Below are 27292 nucleotides of genomic sequence, written 5' to 3' on the forward strand. Positions count from 1 at the left end.
ATACTAGAGGCCCGGTACATGAAATTCGTGCACAGGGGGTGATATCCCTCAGCCCAGCCTGCACCCTCGCCAATCTGGGACCCCTCGAGTGTTGTCCTACTGCCCGTTTAAGCCCGTTCCTGGTGGGATCAGGCCTAAATGGGCAGTCGGACATCCCTCTCACAATCCAGGACTGCTGGCTCCCAACTGCTTGCCTGCCTGCCTTCCTGATTGCCCCTAACCGCTTCTGCCTGCCAGCCTGATCACCCCCTAACAACTCCCCTGCCAGCCTGATTGATGCCTAACTGCTCCCCTGCCAGCCTGTTTGCCGCTAACTGCCCTCCCCTGCAGGCATGGTCACCCCTAAGTGCCCTCCCCTGCAGGCCTGGTCTCCCCCAATTGCTCTCCCCTGCAGGCCTGGGTCCCCCCCCAACTGCCCTCCCCTACAGGCCTGGTCACCCCTAACTGCCCTTCCCTGCAGGCCTGGTCGCCCCCAACTTCCCTCCTCTGCCAGCTTGGTCACCCCTAACTGCCCTCCCCTGCAGGCTTGATTGCCCCCAACTGCCCTCCCTTGCAGGCCTGGTCCCTCCCAACTACCTTCCCCTGCTGGCCTGATCACCCACAACTGCCCTCCCTTACAGGCCTGGTCCCTCCCAAATGCTCTCACTTGCTGGCCATCTTGTGGTGGCCATCTTGTGTCCACATGGGGGCAGGATCTTTGACCACATGGGGGCAGCCACCTTGTGTGTTGGAGTGATGTTCAATCTGCATATTACTCTTTTATTAGATAGGATAGAGGCCTGGTGCACGGGTGGGGGCCAGCTGGTTTGCCCTGAAGGGTGTCCCGGATCAGGGTAGGGGTTCCCTTGGGTCATGGGGCGGCCTGGGCGAGGGGCCTGTGGTGGTTTGCAGGCCGGCCACACCCCCTGGCGACCCAAGCGGAGGCCCTGGTATCTGGGGTTTATTTATCTTCTACAATTGAAACTTTGTAGCCTGGAGCAGGGCCAAGCCTTCAGCTTGCTCCATGGCGGCAGCCTTTTCTGTTGGGATTTATGTATCTTCTGTCATTGAAACTTTGTAGCCTTAAGCAGAGGCCTGGGCTGGCCAGGGTGTGCGGAAAGCTTGGCTTCCTCCATCGCCGGGGGCAGCCCTAGCCTCCTGCTCTTTCCAGCTCCGTGGCTGCCGCCATTTCTGTTTGGATTTATGTATCTTCTATCATTGGAACTTTGTAGCCTTGAATGGAGGCCTAGGCTGGCAAGGGAAGGCAGAAAGCTTGGCTTCCTCCATTGCCGGGGAAACCCAAGCCTCCCTCCTGCTCTCTGTGGCCTTAGCCATCTTGGTTGGGTTTATTTGCATATTCGCTCCTGATTGGCTGGTGGGCATGGCTGGTGGGCGTGGCTGGTAGGTGTAGCGGAGTGATGGCTAATTTGCATATTACTCTTTTATTAGATAGGATTATCTTAAAGGCAAATTGTAGTGTATTTTGTAAAATCTTCCACTCAGGCATTCTGAGATGTAAAAAGCAGCAGCCTCAATCCATCTTAGACTTAATGAAACACAGATTACAGTAAGCAGCTGTGTTATGTACTGCACACCATAACTTTTAATCTACTAACTCAATCCATCTCCCAAAAACTCTTGGTGGAAAGAACTATTATTGACTCTATTTCCCAGATGCAGAAGTTGGTGCACAGACAGGTTAGTTAAGTAACTTGAACAAGATCACACAACTAGGAATTGGCTGAGCCAGTTTGAGACCCAGCAAGCCTGGCACCAGATCTGTGCTCCTGGCCACATGCTCTGTTGTACTTCATATGGGACATTACATAGCAAGTCTTTTCAAGCACTTGGTACCTCAGTTTCCTGTTAGTCCCCAAAATAAGATCTCTGGACCAAGTCATCTCTAGAGTCCTACCCAGCTTTAAACTTAGGGTTCTCTGACATAAACAAAGAGCCTCTCACATCCTCTTATAGGACAGATACCATATTATTAAAGAAACTAATAATACTCTAATTTTAATTATATTTCTGTACAGAAGGATTCTGTATTTCTCTCGTTACAGAAAAAACAAAACCTTATAGGCTAAAACTGAGGCATTTTGTTCCTAATTAAATTATAGTAATTTCAAATATAGCAAATATTATCCTTTGGGAAATCTGATCACTATTTTTGTACCACCTCCTATCTAAGTCAAATGTCTTCTTTAATTTTGGTAGTGTTGGACATTGGGAGACAAACTAAAATCATAGCAAATAAATATACTAATATCTGGCACATAGCACCTCATTTGATCTTGACTACTGAAATAAGAACAATAACGTATACACATGCGTATACATCACACACACGCACACACAATTTCTGTATGTGAGTAGTATTTCACATTGAATTGAGGACTCTTGAAACAAAGGAATTTTCTCCACCAATTTTAGAATCATTAAAAAGTCTACTGATATATGAAATGGCATAGAACACTACAAATCAGAGTGTCCCTCCTATTATACCAGGCCTTCTTTAAAATCACACTAACACCTTATTTTCCTACTTCCTAGGAATGTCCAGATTTGCCATAATAAAAGGATAGCTCAATCCTGGCTGGTTTGGCTCAGCAGTTAGAGCGTCAGTCCTGGGACTGAAGGGTCATGCTTTCGATTCCCGACCAAGGGCACATACCTGGATTGCCGATTCCTCCCATGCCCTGACTTTCAGGAGGCAACCAATTGATGTGTCTCTCTTTCTCCCCCTCTTCTCCCTCCCCCCTTCTCTCTTTCTCTCTATAAAAAGGTAGCTCAGACTCTTTTTAAAATCTTTCATGCAATTAGAATTCAGAATGATAACTTCACAAAAAAATAAGCCACATTCTAACTTCCCTGCATCAAGTGCTGATCTGAAGGGAGTGTCCAAAAGAGTGAGAAATAGAGCATAACTTAGGCTGCTCATGTGACAACTTCTCCCAGCTATAGACAGGAATTTCCTGTTTTAAAAACGAATTCCAAAAACAATTGTCTAAGTTTCTGGCAGAATTTATTGATAGCCAATCCACTAGTTTACTGGGCCAAGTCGGGAGAATTTAGGAATAGTGTGAAATAGCATTGAGGTTAAACACTGACTTGGCTATCTTAAAAATTGGGGCTCTGAAGAGGCCAGCCGTCTTGCAAGTAGCAGGACCACATTCTAACTCAGGCTGTTTGGCTCCAGAACTGCTTAGCCAGCACCCTCTCCCCCATCTCCCACTGTATGTTGTTCCGGCTTCTTCACCAGACTCAGAGTTCCCAGCACACAAGTTAACATTTTCTTCATCCCTGTATCTCATGGGCAGGCCAAGCAGGGTGCTGACACATAGAAGGAGATTAACAAAACTCTACTGGCTCCATAGATTAATAAAAGAATGACCAATTTAGATGAACAAATGCCCAAGGGAATCAGTCCCTGAAAAATTCTCTCAGATCCTGGGTGGTGGTGATGAAAGGACAGATAAGAAGGCAAAGTAACTGTCCTGGCCTCGAGAAACAACTCACTAGAAACTTAGGGAGACAGAAAGTTAAGGTATATGAATCAACATGGCACGCAACCACCCAAGCCAGAAGGAAGAGTCTTCCTAATCTTCCATCCCACTCATCCCCTTCAGCCAATTAGTCACCAAGTCCTTCTACCTTCTTTTCATCACTGAAACCCACACCTTCGTCCTGCTCTCAGCTGCTCCCACCCCACACTACTGGTGGGATATCAATGGGGCTCAATGAATAGCATCCCCTTCTCCTACCCAAGTTTAAAAAAATGAGGAAATAATAAAGAAGCCACGGCAGATAGAAAGAAAAATAGCACCTCTATTTCTAGGAACTTTAGTTCAGAGGTTGTGGTTTTAGGTCTACAGCCAAGTGGCTAATACTGAACCCAAGTGTTGGCCAGCATGAGACCAAAGCTGGTCTCCTCTTGGGCAGAAGAGCTTCCCCCCAAGGGCGGCTGCTTCCCAAGAGAAAAACAGGATGAGTTGAGCTGTTTACTTGATTTCTCCAAAATTTATCAATCAGTGAAGTACTCTAAGACTGTTGTAATATTAATGAGTAGAAACAGCAATTCACACACCTCTCCAGGGAATTCTCTAAATCTCTCCCAGGCTGCCCTGCAAAACACGTGCCACTGGCTTCCTCCTGCCATCCACCTGCCTACACGATGCTTTCTTGCCCATGTAACCTTGCCTACCTCTCCAGGTGTGAGGCTCATCCTCTCCTCCCTCATAGCTAACCCACTGGCCCCTGCCTCCTTGTCTAACCTTCTGTTTTTCCCTCTACCTCCTTCTCAGCCCTTACTCATCTTTCCAGACTCAATTCAAGCTCATCTTAGATCATTAGTCCTTGCGAACATCCCCAGTAAAGCTCACACAGCCAGGTTGGTGTTCCGATCACATGCTTACTTGGCCACCTATGGCTACTCCAGTACTTTCTTATATTCCTTCCACTAGGTCCCTTAACTCAAGAAGTATTTCTTATAGGTTTAACCCCCCAATACCAACTACAGATTCTGGTAAATGAATACCTACAATCAGCAAAACAGGACCACGTAAGAGTTATTGAGATGTCTGATTTCAGTGCTAGAGTTGAACAAATGAATCAGATAGATAAATGGTCTCTAGACCCATCTGCAGTCAATTCTGAGTTATAGCAGCAGAACAGCACTGAACAAATTCCAAGATGGCTCTTTTAAAGCAGCACCAATAACAATAGCTGTGAACTATAAGCTTGTTTTTGCTCCTCTGCCAACTAGCTACATGCTATTTGTCAAGTCATTTTAGCCTATTGGGCTTGATTTCCTAATCTATACAATGAAAGGTATAAACAAGGTCTCCAAGTAGAAAACCAGTGCATGTCTATTAACTTTCTGTTGAATATTCCCTTTTAAGGACAGTCAGCATTCCCAAGAGGAAAATGATTTTCCCAGCAGTGGCATCCTGCCCTTGACCCCTGCCAAAATAGCATTCAGCTCTTCTATTGTCTTACGTTGTGTTCCCCAGTAAACACTCTCTGAGATGATCTAAAGTGCAGGCAGTTTATAGGGAAGTACCCTCAGGATCACACATATGAAAGGCAAGGGAGAAGGTGGATTGTACAGAGACAGCAGTTGATCTGTGATGCATTTGTAATTAAGGACTCAGCCAATTCCATGGGAAGTTCTAGACTAAGAATGGTCCTTCAGAGTGGTCCCAAATTGTACCCCGCTCAACTAGTCATTGGATGGGGGCTGCTCCCTTACCCTGAGTAAGAGTAATTTCTGGAGAGGTTCTGGGCTGTAAGCCATCAGTGTCCAATCTCTATGAAGCTGGGGGTGTGAGTAGGTTATTGCTGTAGGGGCTAACTGGACAGAGAAGTAGGACAGCTACTACAGTCACCCCTAATATTCTGAAAGTAAGAAAAAGAAAAGCATGGTGAAGAATAGATTGATTAAAAGGGAACAGCTGAACTAAGAAAATCAATTTTGGTATCCTACAGCTGTGCTATCTGTTTGATGTTGGCAAAGTTGTTTTATTTCTTTATGCTTCAATCTCTTTCTCTGTAAGGTGATTAGAGGTCACTTTCACCACTCAACTATCCATAATTCTATTCCATATTTCATTTTTGGACAATGCCCAACGTCCTTCTGTTACCTACCTCAAGCCTTACAATTAGCACTGAGGAGGGGAGAGGGAACTCCACACATATCAAAAATCTCCAGTAGCACTTGAAATGCAGCTTCATTAAGCGTGAAGAGATGACCAGCAATAGCAGAAAATGAAAATCTACACACATCAGTGGACACACACAGCAACCCCAGATTGAATTGGATTTGCAGGCAACAGCTTGGGGATTTTGACATTAGACTGAATACAATTATTCAGTTAGTTGTAGCTTTATTACCCATGTTTCCCCTTGTGAGGCAATTTTCCTTATTGGAAGTAAAGCAACCCCAACCAATGCATTTAAAAATGAGACTTTTTCTGTTCTTATTAGCCTGTATCAAAGAAATGACTATTTGAAGTACAACCCGGGGAAAGAAATGGGCTCCTTATTGCACAGTTCATGTTGTTATGGCTTTCGGAGTAGAGAAAGACTCCCCAAGGAAATACTGTCTCTCAAAACAAGCTAGCAGAGTAATCAACAGGAGAGGAATTTCCAGAGAGACAGAAAATAGGGAATATTATTAAAATATAATTAAATAAGCAAAATAGGTGCAAAACAAGATGTGACCTGTAAGCTGTTCAGGACAGAAATGTCATCTTAAAACTTACTTTCATAGTCGTATGCACAATATTGTCCAAATGGGGTTATATAAATCTTTCCAGCCAACACAGCAGCTATTGATCCTTGACATATGAATGTGTCCTATACATCTGAATTTATACTCTAGCACTTTAAACAAATGTCCACCAGGCCTAGTATCATGCAGAGTAAAATTCCCACCAATGAGATATTACAATATTTATTCATCTGAACTGGACACACATTTAGGTAAATGAACTAAAACATGTAGTTCCAAGTGGATGGATATCATGTCAAGAACCATTTCAAGCCCAGCCACCATGGCTCAGTGGTTGAGAATCGACATATGAACCAGGAGGTGGAGGTTCCATTCCCGGTCAGGGCACATACCCAGGTTGTGGCCTCGATTCCCATTGGGGGGGCATGCAGGTGGCAGCCAATCAGTGATTCTCTCTCATTATTGACATTTCTATCTCTCCTTCCCTTCTTTCTGAAATCAATAAAAAAATATATATTTTAAAAAATTAAAAACCACTTCAAGTCCTTTGTTCATAAATTCAGTCACCTTTATCCCAAGTTCCAGCTCAGAATAGCTCATGTGTTGGACTATGTACTTCTTATTTTGCTTGATTCTTATGGTAACCCTTTGTCTGACACTGTTCCTCTAACAGATACCATGTTATTAAAGGAAAAAAAATGATACTTTAATTTTAAATGAATTTCTTAAATTCCTTATAGAATATGTATTTCTCTCCATTTACAAACAAGGATGTGAGGAACATTGGACTTTGTTTAATTTATAGCAAAGGGTTAGTTAAATACAGTCTTATATATGTGTACACGTCCATACACCTTACAGCTCATAATGTCTTTCTTTTTTTCCAACTTGATTATTTCACTTCTGATTTTAATTATGTGGGAAGCCAGAGATAGAAGCTCTACTGAAAACTATTCCTAGCACACCAGACACATATGAAAAGCAAGGAAGAAGGTAGATTGCATAGAGACAGCAGTTGCTGTGGCTCAGGGGAGCAGCCACACAGTGATAAAATTATTATAATTTTATCCCATCAGTAGAGGAATGGATATAAAAGCTGTGGTACATTTACATAATGGAATATTACACGGCTATAAAAAGGAACTCTTACCTTTTGTGAAAGCATGGATAGACCTGGAGATTATTGTGCTAAGCAAAATAAGCCAGACAGAGGAAGTTAGAGATCATATGATCTCATTTACATGTGGAATCTACATAATGAACAAAATAATTTATATATATATATATATATATGTGTGTGTATATATATATATATATATATATATGTATATATATATATATATATCAAAGGCTAAGCAAACATCCGACCGTCTGACCAGTAGCTATGACGCGCAATGACCACCAGGGAGCAGACACTCTGACCAGTAGCTATGATGGGCACTGACCACCAGGGGGCAGACGCTAAATGCAGGAGCTGCCAAGCTGCAGTGACTTGACAGCAGTGGTTCTCGGGTGACACACCTCGGAACCAGAGAGGAGGGAGCCTGATTCTGGGGTGCGGCACCCGAGCACCACGCTCTCGCAATCTGGGACCCCTCAGGGAAAGTCGGAGAGCCAGTTTTGGCCTGATCCCCACAGGCCAGGCCGAGGGACCCCACCTGCCAGAGGGACCCCACTCACTCCACAGACACCCCATGAGCCATGGCGCTGCCCCAGGTACGGCCAGCCAGGGAGGGACCGCGGGATGTTGGCTCCAGGGCGTGTCCAGCCTGTCTCGTCCAGTCCCACACCTCTGGCCACTTTCTAATTAATTTCCTTTCAATGTGCATGAATCTGTGCACTGGGGCACTAGTTTTATATAACAAAAAAGGTTAAAACAGAGATGCGATAAAGTAGTTCAATATATAGGGAGTCCCAAAAAAATGTATACACACTTCAACAACTGATAGCTCAATTGATGTTTCCTTCTTTTCAGATTTAACCCATTTGAATTAATTATTATTCAAAGTGTGTAAACATTTTTGAGACACCTTGTATGAATTTAAGAAGATTCATAATCCTGTGACCTGTTATTCTAGAGAGAGAACACAGAAACAAAGGAATGATTAATTTAAAGTTCAAATTTTTAAATTGAGTCTAGATTAATGATTTACTTAAATTGACATATAAACCCAATTTCTAATCAGTTAAACAAATATTACTGAACAATGTGATTTTTGATAAAAATATACAGTAACATCCTACTCAATACTAATCACTGAAAATAGTTGTCTACAATACCGTAAATCAGTGAAACTGAAAAGTCTTCAGCAATGCTAAAAGTACATTTTTCCCTTAAGTACACAAGTTAAATTATTTTCATCCATAAGAAGATGGAACCACAATGTTAAAAATAACAGTCCAAGTTAGAATATCCTCAGAAGAAAACATGTCCAGAGAAAAAAAAATTTAAGAGTAAAATATCAAAGTCAGAAAAGTTCACTGAAAACATGATAGGGTTTTCATAAGCTTTTTTAGATTCAATAAAGATCATGGTTTAACAAAAAATATATTGAAGACCTATATGAGAACAGGGTAATATTCACATCAAGGTGAGCATGTGGTAGGATGAACAATGAATAAATATAAAGAAACAGAAAATAAATAAAAATAAATTAGAAATTTAACTAGAAGACAGAATTAAAAGTAAAGCAATTAAAAACTAAATGTACAGGATGAATTTTTATCACAACCATGATAGAACCTCAATGACTTTTGATATCAACTCATCCTAAATGGCTTGCCCCTGAACCTAGACTGTTATAAAGCCCTCTAAGAAATGTGGTTATTCAATAGCAAATGACACAAGAATATCAAAGAGAATCAGGACTCCTGTGGTGCTGAGGGTACCCAATTTCAGAGCTGATCCTCTGATCTTCCTGACAGTAAAATATTTACATCATTACCAGTGGAGATTTTCAGAGGACAGAAACACCCCTGAAAGCCCCAGCTGAATTTTATTAACCAGCAAGTGGACTTTAATGAACAATGTCATCCTATCTAATAAAGACAGAATATGCAAATTGACCATCACTCTGCAACAAAGATGGTGGCGCCCACAGCCAATAAGGAGGGAATATGCAAATTGACGTGATAAAGATGGCGGTGGCTGGGCCGGGACACTTGCATTGTCGCCATGGCAACGAAGCAGGCATTCTGCCCCACCCCAGCCACTGCAGGCCGCTGGGCAGCATGCACGTGCAGGCACAGAGTGGCCAGGGTGGGGCGGGGCGGGGCGGGATGCCTGCTATGGGGGGGAGGGGGGGGGAGGGAGTTACAGGACGGTGGCAGGGCTGGAGTGAAGGTGGAAGACGACTCTGCCAGAGCGAAGGCAGAAGGTGGCGGCCAGAGAAAGGAAGGCCTATTATTGCACAAATCTTCATGCATCAGGCCTCTAGTTTTGTCATAAACATTTATTTAACAATAATTCACTCTGCAGTCTCATTATAATAATTTTATCACTGTGTGGCTGCTCCCCTGAGCCAGGGCACAATTCTGTGGCCTGAGATGACCAATAGGGAGCCAGGCTTCTCTACTTCTAGTAGAGACACAAAAGCTATTAAAGGACATATGACTGCAGAGTCCCACTTTCATCCTTGGATGTAAGAAACTTAAAATACTCAAGAATACCTGGTGATAATCTTCTAGCATAATTATATTCTTACTAGAGGCCTGGTGCATGAAATTTGTGCACTGGGGGAGGGGTCCCCTCAGCCCAGCTGGCCCCCTCTCACAGTCCAGGAGCCCTCAGGGAATGTCCTACTGACGCTTAGGCCTGCTCCCCATGAGGAGCAGGCCTAAGCCGCAGTCTGGCCTCCCTCTGCAGGCTGATCAGGGGAAAGCACCACCCCCATCACCCCGCTGCTGCTGCCACTGCCGGCTGCCAAGGTATTTTCATCAACATGGGCTCCAGTCCCTTCACCAGGAAAAAATGACAACTTTCTTTAGGCATTTTCAAGATGTCTCTTTCATAGGATATGACATTTCTTTCTTTCTTTTTTTTTTTTTTATTCTCATCTGATATTTTTCCATTGATTTTTAGGGAGCGTGGAAGAGAGAGGGAAAGACAGAGAGAAACATCAATGTGAGAGGGACACTTCGATTGGTTGCCTCCTGCATGAGCCTGACCTGGGCCCTGGCCAGGAAGAAGCCTGCAACCTAGGTACATGCCCTTGATCAGAATCGAACCCGGACCCTGCGGCCCACAGGCCGAGGCTCTATCCACTGAGCCAAACTGGCTAGGACAGGATATGACATTTCTTAGCCCCTCCAGCAGTGGACCTTCATTTTTTCCTCCAGGAGTGAGGTGGAAAAACCCTAGATCACCTTCTTGGATTCTTATTTCCCAAGTTATCAAAAACGCTGCCAGTGGCATACTGGGAGCTTAGCCAATGAGTGGTCAGAAAAGGTGTTTCCTCTGCAGCTCAAGCCCAGAGGCGGGCCTGCTGGGCGGCGGCGGCGGCGGCGGCTTGGGCACGCCCCCCTGCCTCCGCTCCAGGGCTGCGCCATCTGTGGCTTGCCTCATAGCGCAGTCACCTCTCACCCATATGCGCGCGCAACCGCCTCCTGAGCCAGTCGTGACTGTTACGGCGTCCCGGCTAATTTGCATATTATCTCTTTATATATATTTTTTCTTATAGCACTTAAAGAAGATTGATGGTATCATGGAAAGTGTACTTAATTTAGAATCACAATGACCTCATCTAATGTTCACTATCAAATTAAGGCAAGTCATCTAATCTTCAAAGGCCTCAGTTTCCCCACCTTTAAACTGGGGATAATGATGGACACCCTTCCCAAGGTCCCTGTGATGACAAATGGGATTAATTTCTGAAATGCTTTATAGTTTCCAAAGCAATTTCATGGACAAATCATTGAAGGAGTCTCCCAGGGGCTGGCCAAAGGGCAAATTTTCAAGTAGATATTGGAATAATTCCCCATATTAATGGCTATCTCAAATACATACTTTTGTTGTTGTTGTTGTTGACACTATTACAGATTTCCTCATTCCTTCCCCCTTTCCCACCTCCTCCCAGCCCCATATTCCCCCTCTGGCCTTCGCCACACTGTTATCTGTGTCCAGGGGCTATGCATATATATTCTTTGACAAATCTCTTCACCTTCTTTCAGCCAGTTCCCCCTGTCACCTTCCCCTCTTATCTCTGGCAGTCTGTTCCATGTATGCATGCCTCTGATTCTATTTTGTTCATCAGCTTATTTTGTTCATTAAATTCCACATGTAGGTGAGATCATATGATCTCTGTCTTCCTCTCTCTGGCTTATTTTGCTTAGCATAAAAATCTCCAGGTCCACCCATGCTGTCACAGAAGGTAAGAGTCCTTTTTTATAGTCGTGTGGTATTCCATTGTGTAAATGTACCACAGCTTTTATATCTATTCCTCTACTGATGGGCACTTGGACTGTTTTCAGATATTGGCTATTATAAGTAACACTACTATGAACATATCAAATATATAGTTTTGAAACCAGAAGGAAGTATAAGATATGAATTATAAACTATTTACTGAGGAAAGAAACATGCACCTTTCTCTATCCTGCATTAGCTTTGGTTTGTGGGAAGGTACCAAGGCTATTCCAGGTAAAGGGCTACCCCAGAACCAAGTTCATAATGCTCTGGAGAATCTGGAAGACAGCCTCTCAGCTCTACTTTGTTGCCTGTGGACGCTAAAGAATATGCTAATTGTTTTATGTGCTAAAGTTATTAAAGACACTAGATAGCCTGCCAATTCGTCAGAAGATTGTTGCCTAATGAGCAGTTAATTTATTCTTGGGAGAACCAGGTAAAATGAATTAAAAGTTTCCTTCAAAAATGTCATTTTTTGGTCACCTAAACCATAAAACATGTCTTTGTTGTACTGGTACTTCTCCATCACTGCAATTCTTTGAAGCACACAAACAAAACAAAGACTGGGAAAAATTTTGGCTGCAACAGCAATCACAAGGTAGAGGGGTCATGGGCACAGTAGGAAGGGGTGTAGACTCCAGCACAGTCATGGGGAATTTAGGCATGACTGGGCCACTCACCAGCTGTGTACCATGGGAGGGGTTAGCCTGCCTCTATGCTTCTGTGTTGACATCTTTTTTAAAAAATATATTTTTATTGATTTCAGAGAGGAAGGGAGGGGAGACAGAGATAGAATCATCAATGATGAGAGAGAATCATCGATCGGCTGCCTCCTGCACGCCCTTTACTGGGGATCGAGCCCAAAACCCGGGGATATGCCCTGACCAGGAATTGAACTCATGGCCTCTTGGTCCCGGGGCTGACTCTCAACCACTGAGCCACACCTGGCTGGGCTGTGGTGACATCTTTAAAATGGGGACATCAGAGCCCACTTTCCTGGCTGCCATGAAATATACATGTGTGTGACGTGCTCAGAGTGGGAAGTGGCACCTAGTAAGTGCTCAATAATTAATTACTATTACTAAAATGACCAAAAATGTAATAAATTTGACAATAACCATGCCAACCAAATATCTATTATTAATATTTTTGTTCTGAGAGCTAAGATAGTTTTAAGAAAAAAGAAGTGAGTACAACATTGAGTCTGCTCTTTATATTTGAAGGCAATCAATATCCTAATCCCATCCATTGGATTGGTTCTCTTCTTCCCTCCCTTGTTCTTACGGTCTTCCATCCACTGCATCTTTAGTTGCAGGCCTATTCTTCTTCCTAAGGTCTGAACTACCTCTGATAGTTGGAACAGGTAAGACCTGGCCTGAGTCTTAGATTGAACTCAGATAACCCCACAATTTGACTCAAGTTCTCAAATGGGTCAGAGGGTGCAACTGCACCTATAAGCAGCTTTTCCTGACTTCGCCAGGCCAAAAATGAGTTCCTTAAAGTCAGAAGGTCAGTCCACAAGCATAAGAAAAATTGCTAACATTTTTCTCTAGAAATTTTGATACTCTTTCCACTGCTATATCTGCCCAGGGGGAAAATGCAGCAAAGGAATTTACCACAGAAAGGGTAGCAAACAAAATAATATTTTAATAACATTTCTACACATTGCTCAGGGCTTCTAAAGTTACAATTGCAAGTTCACACAGTGTTAATAACTGTTTGTCATTTTGTTGGAGGGTTAGAATTTAAATAGGAATTGATAGAATGAGCTCACCTAACGCACAAACCTAGTAACAGACACAGTCTCCACCTCTTTGACTATGGAATGGGGAGAATGTTGACCATGTGTCTATATTTCATTAGCGATGAAAATTCAGAGATGGTTAAAGAGTATTCATGTCCGAAGTGTGAAAGCTGGAGTCTCTGGGGTATTAACTAGCATATGTTGAAACTATTTGCCCAGAGGCCTCCATTCTCCTTGGTGCAGAGTTGCAAGCGTGGGAAGGACCCAGGTATTTCTGCCCCTCCTTGAGGCTTTCCAAGGTCCTCACTTACAGAACCCACAGGAATCACTTTTCATGAAGTAAACACGAAAAACAGGACATGAAGATCTGAGGGAACAATTAGAAGAAGTCTCTTAACAAAATGTTTCATTTTCCCCAAAGGTGTAAGCTCCTCCTCCTCCAATTTACCTGCTTTGTTGTGGTTTTGGTTTAGAACTCACGTGCATCCTTTAGGTATTCGTTATTTAGACAGTAGGTCTATTCTCCCATACACTTCCCCCTTATCACTTACAGCCACACTTAGCACATTGCTGAAGTGGGCTCTTCCTGTGAGTGAACACCTACCTTCTTGTTCTGAAATCACTGGCTGTCCTGCCCAGCTTCTCAGTTAGACACTAAACTTTTAGAGCAAGTCTTATTCTATCTAGAGATTACTGAAGTGAGCAAATGGAAGAAGTCCTCTAGATTTCTATAACCAGAACAAAAAATGTAGCTACATTCTGGGAACGTTCAGCTGATACGGACTTTATCACCACGTGCTGCTCAGGGACGTGTGCTGAGCAAAAGTGTATCACTCTGTGTGGTTCTTGTCCATTTGTAGCTTCTGCTCAAATAGCACTAACCAATAATACCAATTAAAAGTCTTACATACAAAGTCAAATCATTTATTTAAGACATGGAATGTAAGCACAATTAAGGGTCTGGCTTCACATTTAGTAGATGTACTTGATTTAGGGTAAGAATAAAAGTAATAGCAATGCTATAGGTAGAGTCTGCATCCATTACTGCACTGAAAATAGAAGTCATTTATCAAACTCAATTTTTGGTGCAGGAGGTTATGTCCTGCAGAAAGCAGGAAAGTAAATAAAATCAGTGGATTTTCCCGTTAATGCCTAAATATATCTAGATAGATATAAATATGTAGAAAGAAGGGAGAGAATGAATTAACCCCAAGAAAGTTGGTTAAGGGGGTACTTTTAACAATTAAAATGCTAGAGATATATTTGAGGGAGAAAAATCAGCCATATGACTTAGAACAAAACAACACCACTTTATCAAATATGAACACAGTCACTCCTGACAAAGTGTTTGCTAGGAAACCTGGTGTAAGGTTCTATGGTAGAACCCACCCATACCCAATGCAGAAAATCTCTGGCACAACATCCTTTACTGTGATCACTGCCTTCCCATGTAAGGAGACTCACTCCCTTACTAGGGAGCCTATCTCAGATGGGGACAGCTCTCATCATTAGCTCCTCCTCAGACTTGGTTAGCCTAATCTACCTCCTAGTAACTTACATTGGTCTTTGCTCAGCACTCTGAAATTTAATTTTCCTCAAGACAGCTCTTCAAGTGTTATTTTTAATGTATTACATTTTAAACTCCACTTTATTCCCTTCTTCATGATTCAGAGAATTTATTCGCTGTACAGTTTATTCAACATGCTGTCGTATATTTTAATACATCCCCAACACCATCTTAAGATGCATGATATCTACAAAGTTCCACCAGTCAAAGATTCAAGCAAAGTTGTTTAAGCAGCTTTCAAGATACCAAATAGGTAAGGGCAAATTGGTAGATTAGAGGCTAAAAAAAGCTGTGTACCATTTACACAAAGGAATATTACTTCGCCATAAAAAAGGAAATGTTTTACCTTTTGTAACAGCATGAATGGAGTGGGAGAGCATTATGCTAAGTGAAATAAGCCAGTCGGAGAAGGACAAGTATCATATGATTTCACTCAGATGTGGAATCTAATGAACAAACTGAACTACCAAGCAAAATAGAGACAGACTCATAGACAGAGAGCAGGCTGACAGCTGTGGGGAGGGACTACTGGATGGGGAAGGGGTTCTGGGAGGCAAGGGTGGAGGGACTGAGCAAAAGAGAAAAAAAGAGAAAGAACTCATGGACCGGGACAACATAGTGGTGATTGTGAGGGAATGGAGGAGGTGGAGGAGGGTATGGGGGAATAAATGGTGATGGATGGAGACTTGACTTGGGGTGGTGAACATACAATATAGTGTATAGATCAGCCTTGGGTAAACTACGGCCCGAGGGCCGGATCCGGCTGTTCTATCCGGTTCTCTTGCTCTCCCCTCCGCTCCTTTACTTTGAATTTATATTAGTTCACACAAACACTCCATCCATGCTTTTGTTCCAGCCCTCTAGTCCAGTTTAAGAACCCATTGTGGCCCTCGAGTCAAAAAGTTTGCCCACCCCTGGTATAGATGATGGGTTGGAGAATTGTGCACCTAAAGCATGTATAATTTTGTTAACCAGTGCCAATTCAATAAATTCAATTTAAAGAGTGATAATTAATTGCTCAAAATCAAGCCAGAGTTCACTCTGTTTCAAAGGGAAGAAGGAGTTAAAACGAAGTTTTTGTGAGTTAATTCCCAAGGGACAAAGAAAAGTTACCTCTCTTTTCTTTCTCTTATTTTAAACATGTAAAAGGATTCCCCAAATCTCTGAAAATATCTTCTCATTGTCAGACCAAAGATAGTATTGTTAGCTGTGCTAACGCTATGATTTGAATGGAACAGTGGAATCAATATGGCTTATCTTCTGATTTTTATCAGAATAAATTTATTTACTGGAAACAAAAGACAAAGACATACTTCTAGCTAAGAATTAACAAACCTTTGGAGGTATCCTTATATATCCAATAAATCAAGCAACAGCCACCTTTCATAGCAAGAAGAGCGTGTCCTAGGCCTCTCCTACCCGACCTCAAAAACAGTCACAAAATGTCTCAAAATTGGATAAAACGTATTTGCAAAGGCTCTAGGCAAAAAATTATGCCCAGTGGCCAGACTGATTTTGTTCCATCGCAGTTGACTAGAAAACTGATGACACAACCCTTGCATAAAATGATGATTTATGCTCTCCAGCATAGAGTATTCACCTCAGTATAACACAGTGGCTCAAAGTAACAGTCAACATGCTCCACAAATCCTCAAAGGTCAGCCCTTCACTTTTATGTCTTGGTCTACATACCAAGTTTTCAATAAGGACCACCACGGTGATCTATCTAATTAAAATTGCAACGCCTTCTTCTTCCCAACCTTGAATAATCTTAATCTGACCAATTTTCTTTATTCAGAAAATTTAGCTACTTAGAATGCATCGCAAGATTTACTGAATTATCCTATGGGTGTGTACGCATGTTAATCATTCCATTTTCCCGCCCTACACACACACACACACACACACACACACACACACACACACGAAGAGAAGATTGACAGGACCGGATCTTTAGCTATTTAATGATATATCCCAAGAATCTAGAAGAGTTCCTGGCACATAGTAGGAAATAAATCAACATGCATTAGTTGAATGAATGAATAAAAGACTCTGGGCTTAGAGTGACATGGCCCTGAGTCCCAATTCCACCTACACTAGCTAAAGGACCTGGGAAATGACCATCCTCTCTGCAGCTGTGTTTCCTCATCCATAAGATAGAGATCTTAGAAGTGCCTTCCCCATAGGATCCACATGAGGCTTATGTAAGTCAATGCATGTCAAGGACTTAGGATCATGCTTGGCCATAGTAAGCTTTTAATAAAAAGGTGCACAATTCTCCAACCCATCATTTATACACTATATTGTATGTTCACCACTCCAGTTGCCATTGTTATTATTATTTCAAGATATGTTCCCCACAGTCATGATGGATTTGTGATGATTTATGAGCTCGGGCAACTGGCTCTCCTCATATCTGACATCACAGATCTGAGATTGGGAAAAAGGACCCAAGGATCTTCATAGAGGAGCAGAGCTGCCAAGGGTCAAACCCCATCACTGTGGCCTCATCAGCTGCAATTCAATAACACAGAGGATTTTGCAAAGGAGCTGTTAAGAGTGTAAGTGCTACTGTCTCGGACCTGCTGGAGTAGAGTAAACAGAACAATGAAACCAATGAGTAAGTGAGAGTAAGGCTCAGAAACCTTAAAAGGCAGGGAAGACAGCTCCTCTCTTCCTACTTGAACAGAGTTTTGTTTATTTGGCTGGAGTCAAAGCTAATGGTTCTGATGGCTCTGAATCATCCACCACCACCCATTCGGTGGACTTCTACACAGGGGCCGAAATTCACACTTTATGAAAAGAGATAAAGAGGGGGAAAAACAGCCCTCTGTTAAAGAATTCACCAGAACATACTCATCATTTAGACATTTGCTTATATTTCTAGAAAGCTAACGATCAGAAAAGGGAAGGAAGGTAAGTTTTTCCTCGAGCAAAATCCCAGTCTACCTAAAGGTTGCAAATTAAATCATTAACCTAAATGTTCACTAAGTATTTAGGAAAACAAAACACTTTGGAAACACTTATTATTGATTTACAGGGATTTCAGACCTGATTAAGAAAGGAGGTAACAATGAGTGAGGAAGACAGAGATGAAGGATAAACGGAATGACAAAAGCACGAGGGGTATTTACTGATTTCGAAGCAATCATAATCTTAACGTCCCTATTTATTATATAACATGTCTCCCCACAAGGCTAATCTCCTCCCTTAAATTAGTCCCTTAAGAGCAGAATAAAATGAATAACTACATGCTCAAGGATTATTAGATCATGACAAATCAGGCCAAAAGGAATTTCGCTCCTCACTCTAGAGGAGCAAGACCCCCAAGATTTGGGGGAATTGAGCAAGGTCACAGTAGCTAAGTTGAAGCTGGAATCAAATTTCCAGACTCCCAAGTCAATGCTGTGCTCTGCACAGGAACTTCCCCGAACTCCAATGTGCACGTGATAAATGATTCAGTAGTTCCAGGAGGAACCCAAGATTCTACACTTCTGACAAGCATCCCGGTGGTGCAGAGGCCGCTGGATTACACCGAGCAGCGAGTCTCTGCCCCATTTCACCTGCTAAAGTAAGTCTGGGAACAGGTTTTCTGTTGTTTTAATGAAAAAAGGTGTTTTCCAGGAACAAGAGAAAGTAAGTTGCAAATGAAATGCTGAAGTTTTAAATGTTGTAATAACTCAACACTGTTGTAAAATTTACGGGGGTTCCCATTTACATGGCGGTGTCAACTGTAAAATATATACTTAAATTGCAAATTTTTAAAGTATATACAAACATCAGTGTATTAGAGTCGAGCGATCTCAATGCATTCTATGGATACGCATTTATTGGTTATTTCCCCTTTATGTTTAAAATACACCATGCCTAAATTGCACTAAATCTACTAAAACTGTCTTACTTCTGCCTCCGATGACAATAGAGATACCATGTCTAGGGGTTGCTTTCACTTGCTTTGAGATTTTACAGTTTAGAACAGAAAGATGGCACTGACACATCAAATTCCAGAAGGCTTATCTGCATGGATTTTTACCTTCCATTAACACAGAGGAACACAATTGACCATACCCCACTTGTGTTAAAACCCTATTTAGGAGAGACCAGGTGTAACTGGAGGAGAAAAGATTGAAATCCTTCTGTACCTCTATTTCCACTTCACCTATCAGAGGACTCTCCATGCATTTGAAGAGAGTTGATGCAAATAAACACAATATGTCCTCTCCAGCCAAAATTCAGTTAACCTCCCCAACCTTCCTATTGGTCTCCTTGAATCAGCTGAGCCCGAGGTTTTTCCTATAAAACGTCCTAAATCTGATCCCAGTAAAATTTCACTTCAGCTGAAGTGAAAACGCAGAGGTAGCATTTACGGATAACAGCTGGAGAACATTAGTTCTCTGTCTCTCCTTTGCTCTCCCAAGGGTTGAAAACTCTGCTGTTCAGACAGGAAGTCGTCATACACCACACACTGTACAATACGAGAACGCTGGGATATACGGACAAGTTGCAGAGGATTAGGGGGAGTGTGCAGGGTTGTTTTTTTTTTTTTTTTTTCAAGAACCCAGAGCAGCAATTCGGCATACTTCTTAGAGTGTCCTTCCCGCCCATAGTATTCAAGTAGCATAATGTATGCACACCCAGAACTGACAAGCATACACTTCACTCCCTGAAAGCTTTTTAATAACTCAGAATAAGAAGGCTCCATCTTCCATTTTTCGACAAGTTTTTAAAACATGAACTCCAAGAAGTTTGGGGGAGTGGTTAAGATCCTCCAATAATCTTTCCTGGCATACTTTCAAAGTTGCTATCTAAAAAGACAACCTTTTAACTTTTTAAAAATGAAATTGTCACCAAAAAGAATCTCTCACATAACTGCCCAGAATAAGGAAATATATGTATTTCACATATAGGTGGAATTCAAAACATGATGATCTGGAAGAGAATGATTTAAACAAAAGGCTCTTGTGGCTATGGTGTTTTGGCATGTGTTTCTGATTGGTCTCTGCTGTAATCTCACAAAGCTACTGAGAAGGAACAGGGTCACAAACAAGGGGAGCGACATCCACAAAGTTTTGAGTAGGATGATAGGAGTTTCCCAAACACCACTGGCTGAAGAGCCTTTCTGCATTCCTACCGTCTGGAGGCGGGCTGTAAAACCGACCCTGGCTCTTCCACGCCCCTCTAGCCAAGTTCACGAGAGACCAACCTTCCTAACTTTTGAACTATGAAAATGCCTTTGCCATGTGCATATGGGGAGCATGCTGTTAATCAATGGGGTGACAACACTACAGTTTTATGCGAAGAGAGGAAGGAGGGGCGAGGGGGAAGCCAACCCACACATCCATCATCATTTTAGGAGGAGGTGGAGTTTAAAGTTTCTCCAACTTCCAAGTTCCCACTTGACAGGCAATATTTCTGTGCAATTTCCAGCCCCATGGAACAGATGGTCCTTTGCCCGTCTTAAGCCCGGAGAGAATCAGACAAAGCCCCCTGCCACCCCTCGCCCTCACGGGGGCCCGGAGGTGGTCAGTTTCAGGAAGCTGTCACCCAGGGTCCGTGAGCAGAGCATGGAAACTTAACTACTTTTTTTTCAGGAGTTTTTCCTGCTACCGGAGAGCGGACTGGAGCACAAAGGCCTGAGAAAGTTTTCACTTCGTTAGTTCTTTGAAAAACGTTCTCCACCGTCTGCCAAACTATCATCCTAAATCCCAGACGCCCAGGGTGGGAAAGTTGAGGCACAGGCATTCAGAAACACCACAACATTGCAACTTGAGCCGTCCCAAAGACAACCTGGGAAGTTGCTTAAAAGGACACCCCTTCTTCCCCCGTCCCTGGTGGGAAAGCATCCTCGGGGGCGCCTGAGCACTCAGTGCCAAAGGGAAGGTGACGGCCGGGACAGAGTGCCAAATGGTTGTGCGCCACCGCTGCGGGCGAGAACCTTCCTTCCCAGACCCGAGGGCGAGGAGAAAGGAAGGGGGGTGCGATCCGGGAGTGTGAGGACGGGCGGCCCACTCACCCTCACTGCCGTACTGTTTGCCATTGTTCGCGCCCATCCTGCCGCCGTCATGCCCGCCGTCTCCCGGGACACTCCATAGCTGGGGCGCACCGCCTGCGCGCTCCGCCCGAGGAAAGCCCGTCCGACGGGACCGTTAGCTGCGCATACCCCACGCTCCGGGGCCGATGTCCGGCTGGGAGCGGCCCCTGCACTCCGATGGGAGGGGGCGCTCGGTCCCCTCCTGGCACCCCCAATGGTTCCGGGTGGGGCCAGGGGCAGCCGCCGCTCTTAGAATCCGCGATCGCGGCCGGCGGGCGCAACGCCGCGGAGAGCCCGCGCCCTGGGGCCGCCCAGAGGCTCGCCGCGCCGCCGCCGCCGGGTCCCCATTCGCCCGCCCCGATCCCCCTGCGGTGGGCGCTGAGCCGCACGGGTGGCCGGGCTCCCCGGATCGACCGCCTCTTCCCGGCGCCCTTGCACGCCCACGACTTCCCCAGGGATGGGCGCGGCGGCCACTTGTTGCGGGTGCCCCGACCCAGCAGAGACTCGCGGCCCGGCGCAGCTCGCCCGCGGGCCGGACTTTTGTTAGCGCCAGGCGCCTCCTCTCGCCGCCCAGCGTCAATCACAGCTGGAGCCCCCGGGAGGAAGGCCGGACCGGAGATGCGCGGCCTTTTAAAGGGGCAGCGCTCCTTTTTGGGGTTCTGGCTCTGGGCCCCAGCCTTCGCGCGGGCCCTCGCGCCCCCCGCGAACCACTCTGAGCAAAGGAACGTGCTCTTGGCTGCATTCACTATTGTTCCTTTACGGGCTTGGCCCTCAATGTGTAAGATGAGCTTCCAGGCGTCCTTTGAAATCCCTTGGCTTTGCCTGCAAATATGGCCTATCTTAGGTGCAGGGGCATTTAAAACAAACATGCCTCAGAGTCTGATTGTATCTGGCAATCTCAGGTATACATGCTGGCATCCTCCTCTAACGTTTGGGACTGAGGCGGAGAATGGAAGAGAGGAGGGAAAACCTGAGGGGAACTTAGCAGGGAGTCACTGGGGAGCCAAAGACATTCCCGCCCTGGTGCGGGAGGTTTCCTGGCTCAGAACTTTTTAAGAGCTTCCAAGCCAGGAAGTGTATTTTCTCCCTGATTCTATGATTCTTTTTTTTTTAAAGTATTATCTTGTGGTCGGTGTTATTCTTTGTTTAATACATTACTACCTTTTCTTGGAGATTTACATGGCACTTCTAGAGCCTTAAAATGACCCTTTTGGTGTTCCCTCCTTGAAATGGAAAAAGAACAGTCTTCTTAATGTTTTATTTCCTTTCCATGTAAATACCTAGAATTTTATAACATTGCATCTTAGTAAAGACCAGGACATTCCCAGTGCAAATGTTTGTGTAGGGAGGCAAGCACATAGCAGTTTCTCCCTATAGGTGTTAAATGTTTTGAATTAAATTAAACATATATAATGATATACAGGATGTCCCCACAAAAAAATGTATACACACTCTTTGAATACTTACAAAGGAAGTGTTTATTAAAATACATTTCATTTTCAAAAAGCTATCAGCTGTTAAAGTGTGTATACAATTTGGGGGACACCTTGTATGTTATATAAGCACATATGATAGAGGCATGGAGTACCAAGATTTTTGTAATTACCTGTTTCTTAAAAGGCTTGCGATCATATACAGAGATTGTTAGTGATTTGACTTCCTAAAGATTCTATTTGGGTAACTTCCTTTAATTTGGTACAGTTTTTTCTTAAACATCATGCACCAAAAATTTTAAATCTTGATTTCTTGTGCAGGAGAGATTATGTATTGAAAGAAAAAATCATAAAATTATCTGTTTTACAGGACAGGATTGGTTTTGTAGTACTGGTAACATATCAATTGTCCCAGTGCAATGAGATTAAGGGCTGAATTGTAATTCATCTTTTCATATCTAGAATCACTGCCTGGCCAGCAATATGTGCTTTCCATGTCTGTTGAGTTCAATTAAATCCTGTGACATGGACCGTAAGTATATATGGATGTCAAAAATGTGGAAGAGTTAAGTAAGTTTTTAGATTCCACCTAAAAGTATAAGCCCAATCAAGAAATGAGGCAGAGTCTACATTATCTTCATCCAAAGTGGGTTTCCACTCACGTGATCCTTGAGATTTTCCATCGCCATTTAAGGAAGTTGCATTGAAGAGCACCCACGATAAAGTCGTTGAACAATGGAGCTCCTCTTGACATTTGGTGTGTAGCAATTGACAACTTGCTTGTTTGTATGCATCTCCCTGATCCTCTCAGTCTGAGGTCTACAAATTAGGAAACTAATAGGGGAAGAAACAGGCTCAACCAGTTTAAATATCTAGAGTCACTAGGTTGGTTAGTGCCCAATGGACTCAGATTCTTAGATTCTGTTTTCCCAACTCCACCACCTCTCTTGACCTGGCCACTATTTATCTTGGAGTCACTATTTCCTTTGTTATCATTGTTGTTGTTGTTGAGTCACCTTCCAGGGTCTGTAATATCAAAGCAAAGCTAATAATGAAAAGTAAATTGTGGTGACTAATTACATTTATCCCCTTTGAAATTAAAGTCTATAAATATTTTGCCTATCATAAAGGGAGATAATAACAATCCCGTTTAAGAAATTCCAGTTTGAAACAAAATAGAAAAATAAACTTAACTTATAACATCCTTCTGATTATTAAATATATGTTGTCATAGTCACTATAAACGCTTGGGAAAAAGCATAGTTAAACAAAAAGAAAGAAAAGCACTATTCTTGTTTAAAATAAAGATATCCTGGGCAAGTGAGGGCCCATGCTCAGACTGACCCAATTACACACCCGCCTGCCCCTGGCAGTGAGAAAGTAAGCAAGTGTCTCTCCCTGTCTCTGCTAGTCTGATATCAAACAAATGAAAAAAGGCAATCAACAGATGCCAACATCAAGAAAGCAGCGATGTTAGAATTATTAGACAAACGTTTTATTTGTTTTTTAAATCCTCACCTTTCACCAAAAGGTCACTGGTTCCATCTGGGTCAGGGCACATGCCTGGGTCAATGCACAGTAGGGGGTGTGCAGGAGGCCAATCCCCAGTAGAAGGTATGCAGGAGGCAGCCCATCAGTGTTTCTATCTCTCTCTTTCCCCACTCCCCTCCTCTCTCTTTCAAAATCAATAAAAACATATTAAAAAATAAATAAAAGGTATTAAAAGAGAAAATACTGTTTTTAATTAATATAGATTTATTAACAAAATATAAAGGTCGATTCTTGGCCACACAAATATTTGTATAAAAAATGAGGGTGTAAATGATTATTCTGTCCCCCAAGAACATTTAGTATATTACTAATTATCTATACCATTAGAGAAGAAAAAGAACATGGGCTAATTTTAATTTATTATTGCCACTGTGCTGTTTTCAATTGTGTTTTGCATGTCTCAATTAATCAGGCAATGCTCTAGGCTCACCTTTATGGATGAGGATACTGGGGCTCAGAAAAACTAAATAAATCCTATAATGATGCACAGCAAAATTGGGACCAGGATTTATTTACAAAGTCTATGATGTTTCTCACTACTTTCTGCCACCAGTAGCAGGCCATTGCATGTTAGCCTCATTTTGGACTAAGCCCAGCTTTCAGCAGAGGTAGTATATGTTTAATTTAATAAAGAGTGAAACATTTTTGGCATCTGTGAAATTTAATTGGGTTTCAAAACAAACATTTATTATGCAATATGTATCTTCATCATATCCATAATGATGAGTGGCTAGATATTATAGATATTTATTTTAGATATTTTAATAATTATAAAGTAAATAGATAGCTTAATAGGATGGGTATTTTATACAGGACTCTTGAAACTCTGTCTCCTCACAAAAGTTCCTTTCCAGCTCTGAGAAACAAAATAGTCACTTTCTGTAATTAAAAATATTACAATATTCACACACTCTGACAAGATGTTATACTGCACCCTTGATTCTAAATTTAACATATAATTTCATATTGCTTTGTCACTGGTCCTTTATTAGGCAACTATCCTATATCAGAGGGCCACCAAAGACCCCACAATAGGCCAAAATAGCATCATAAAATTTATATGCTTAGCTCAGCATATTGTAATATTCAGAGTCCTAACACAATTATCAGGTTTCTTAGAACACAGCCAATTAGAAGCAAGGAATTATAAGGAATATTACTCAACATATTGAGAAACTGAAAAGTTACAGCTAATTATAGGGAGGGTGATGAGAAAAAAAAAAAAAACTCTATAGAGAAAATGGAAGAACTGAACAAAGAAAAACAGAAATAAAAAACAAATAAAAAATCTGGGGTGATATCATCATGTGTTATTGCTTTAGATAAAGTAATGATAGTGCTCATAACAAATAAATCTCCAAATTTTAGGAATCTGTATTAATACAATAGAAATTTAATTCTGGGTCATAAACCAGTTTAAGTACATGTTACTAATCCATTGGAGATTATTCTCCACACGGTGATTCAGGGATCTAGGCTTCTTCCATCATGCACATACAGCTGGCAGAAGATACAAAGGGTAAGTGAAAAAGTCATGCCACATCACATCTGCTCACATCCCACTAGTGAGAGCAAGTTCAATGGCTACATGTGGATGCAAAGGGATCTGAGACATGTAGTCCCTGGCTAGCCTACTGTGCCCAGCAAACAGCCCACACTGAGGAGGAGAAGTGATATTGGTGAATATGCATGTAGCTAGCAGTCTTCAGTAGCCTCTGAAGATAACACTTTATTGTTCAACAATTCATACATATAACTATTATATTTCACACACTGTTGGCTGGCTCCCACAACACACACTTCCACTTCCTGTCTCCCTTGCCTTTCCCTTCTCTCTAGGTCCAAGGTTAAATACTTATTTTCCTAGAATCCCCAGCAGTTAAGAATGTCCATATGGCAATGTCTTGGCCAAAGTGTAAGCAAAATTCACCAGGAGCACCTGGAATAGGTTTTGTTATTAAAAGAAAAATTCAGAGATAGCTCTGCTACTATTTCTCCTCTCTTCTCCCTACCTCCACTCCATTGTTTTTTGACTGTGGAAGCCAGGAGAACTTAAGGGAAAGAAAGGACAAGAGAATGGTAATGATGGAGACCCAGAGTCCTGAAGACATAAAGCCACTGGAATGTCGCCAGCAACCTCCTACTTCCAAACTCCCTGTGATGGAAGGATGGGAACTGTTTTTAGCGCACTGTTACTTGGCTTTTCTGTTAGTTATAGCTGACTGCAAACTTAAGAGATGCACATTGTGTTTACTTAAGATAGAAGAAAAAACAAATAACACAATAACATTTTCATTCATAATAATTAAACTATTAAAATGCATTGGTGCTTAAAAATAAATAAAATGCATTGGTGCTTAAATGGGAATTTTTTAGTTATGTAGAAAATGTATACATACAGAACAGCATCTTCTTCACAATGCTGACCCCTTAAAATGGCACCCTCTTCACTTTCCATCACATCGAAATATACTGTTGCATATGTGAGTAACACACATTTACTCAACATGAAGAAATAATACTTTCAATGTCTGTATCAAGACTCAGTCTGCACATATAGCCAAAATCTTAGGTCATATAGGAAAGCTTTAAAATAACAAAGGAATATAGCAGCACATTTTCTCTCTCAAGTATGGATAATATAAAACTTTCCTGGAATTCAGTGTGACTTTAAAAAATTTTATTAGAGTTTATAATTTGTTTTAAGTAGAAACGTATGTATTTGTTCTCTGGTAGCAATAAATTAATTCCCTGCTATAAGCAGTCTTCACATGTGTGTTACCTTTCTCTGCAAAACTCGATGGACTTTCAGTATTAGACTGCCCCCATTTCCAGCTATAAGTGGGCACCTGGGGTCTGATTAGAAAAGGTTGTGTGTCTTCAGCCTTGTGGTCTTGCGAGTCATGCAAACTAGGATGAAAGCCAATGGTTTTATAATTGGCAATTGCAGCAAGCTGCATACGGTTCCAGAAGGGTCCAGAATACACACAGAATGCATTCATCAATTCAACACCATTCCAAGCTCTGGAGGTACCAGAGTGAATAAGGTAACACAGTTTCTGCTCTCAGGGACATGGAACCATTGATGGTGGAGATAGACAACAAGCATGTTCACGTATAAAAAAATAATTTCAGATAGTGAAAAATGCTATGAAGAAAATAAAACAAGATAATAGCACGTAGCAGGTGAGTTTTGTAAGCAAGGGTTACTGTGGCTGGAGTGATCAGAGAATGCAATTTTGTGGATGTGACATTTATGCTGAGACTTGAACAATGAAAGAATGTAGACATGTGGAGATTTGAGGGAAAGGATGTTCCAGATAGAGGAAACAGCAAATATAAAGTCCCTAA

The 27292-nt window shown here is 42.4% G+C and overlaps 1 protein-coding gene across 1 annotated transcript in view; it reads right to left on the reverse strand.

Annotated features, from left to right (window-relative positions):
* The window catches only part of FBXL7 (F-box and leucine rich repeat protein 7), a 331432-nt gene extending 310315 nt beyond the window's left edge, over positions 1 to 21117 (reverse strand). Inside the window, exon 1 of the mRNA XM_080679226.1 lies at positions 20940 to 21117. Coding sequence (XP_080535352.1) covers positions 20940 to 20976 — 37 coding nt within the window. The 5' untranslated portion in view covers positions 20977 to 21117. The remainder of the gene's footprint in view (positions 1 to 20939) is intronic.
* Positions 21118 to 27292: the final 6175 nt, after the last annotated feature.

The sequence above is a fragment of the Plecotus auritus genome (assembly GCF_963455305.1).
Source record: "Plecotus auritus genome assembly, chromosome: 7".
Lineage (NCBI taxonomy): Eukaryota > Metazoa > Chordata > Mammalia > Chiroptera > Vespertilionidae > Plecotus > Plecotus auritus.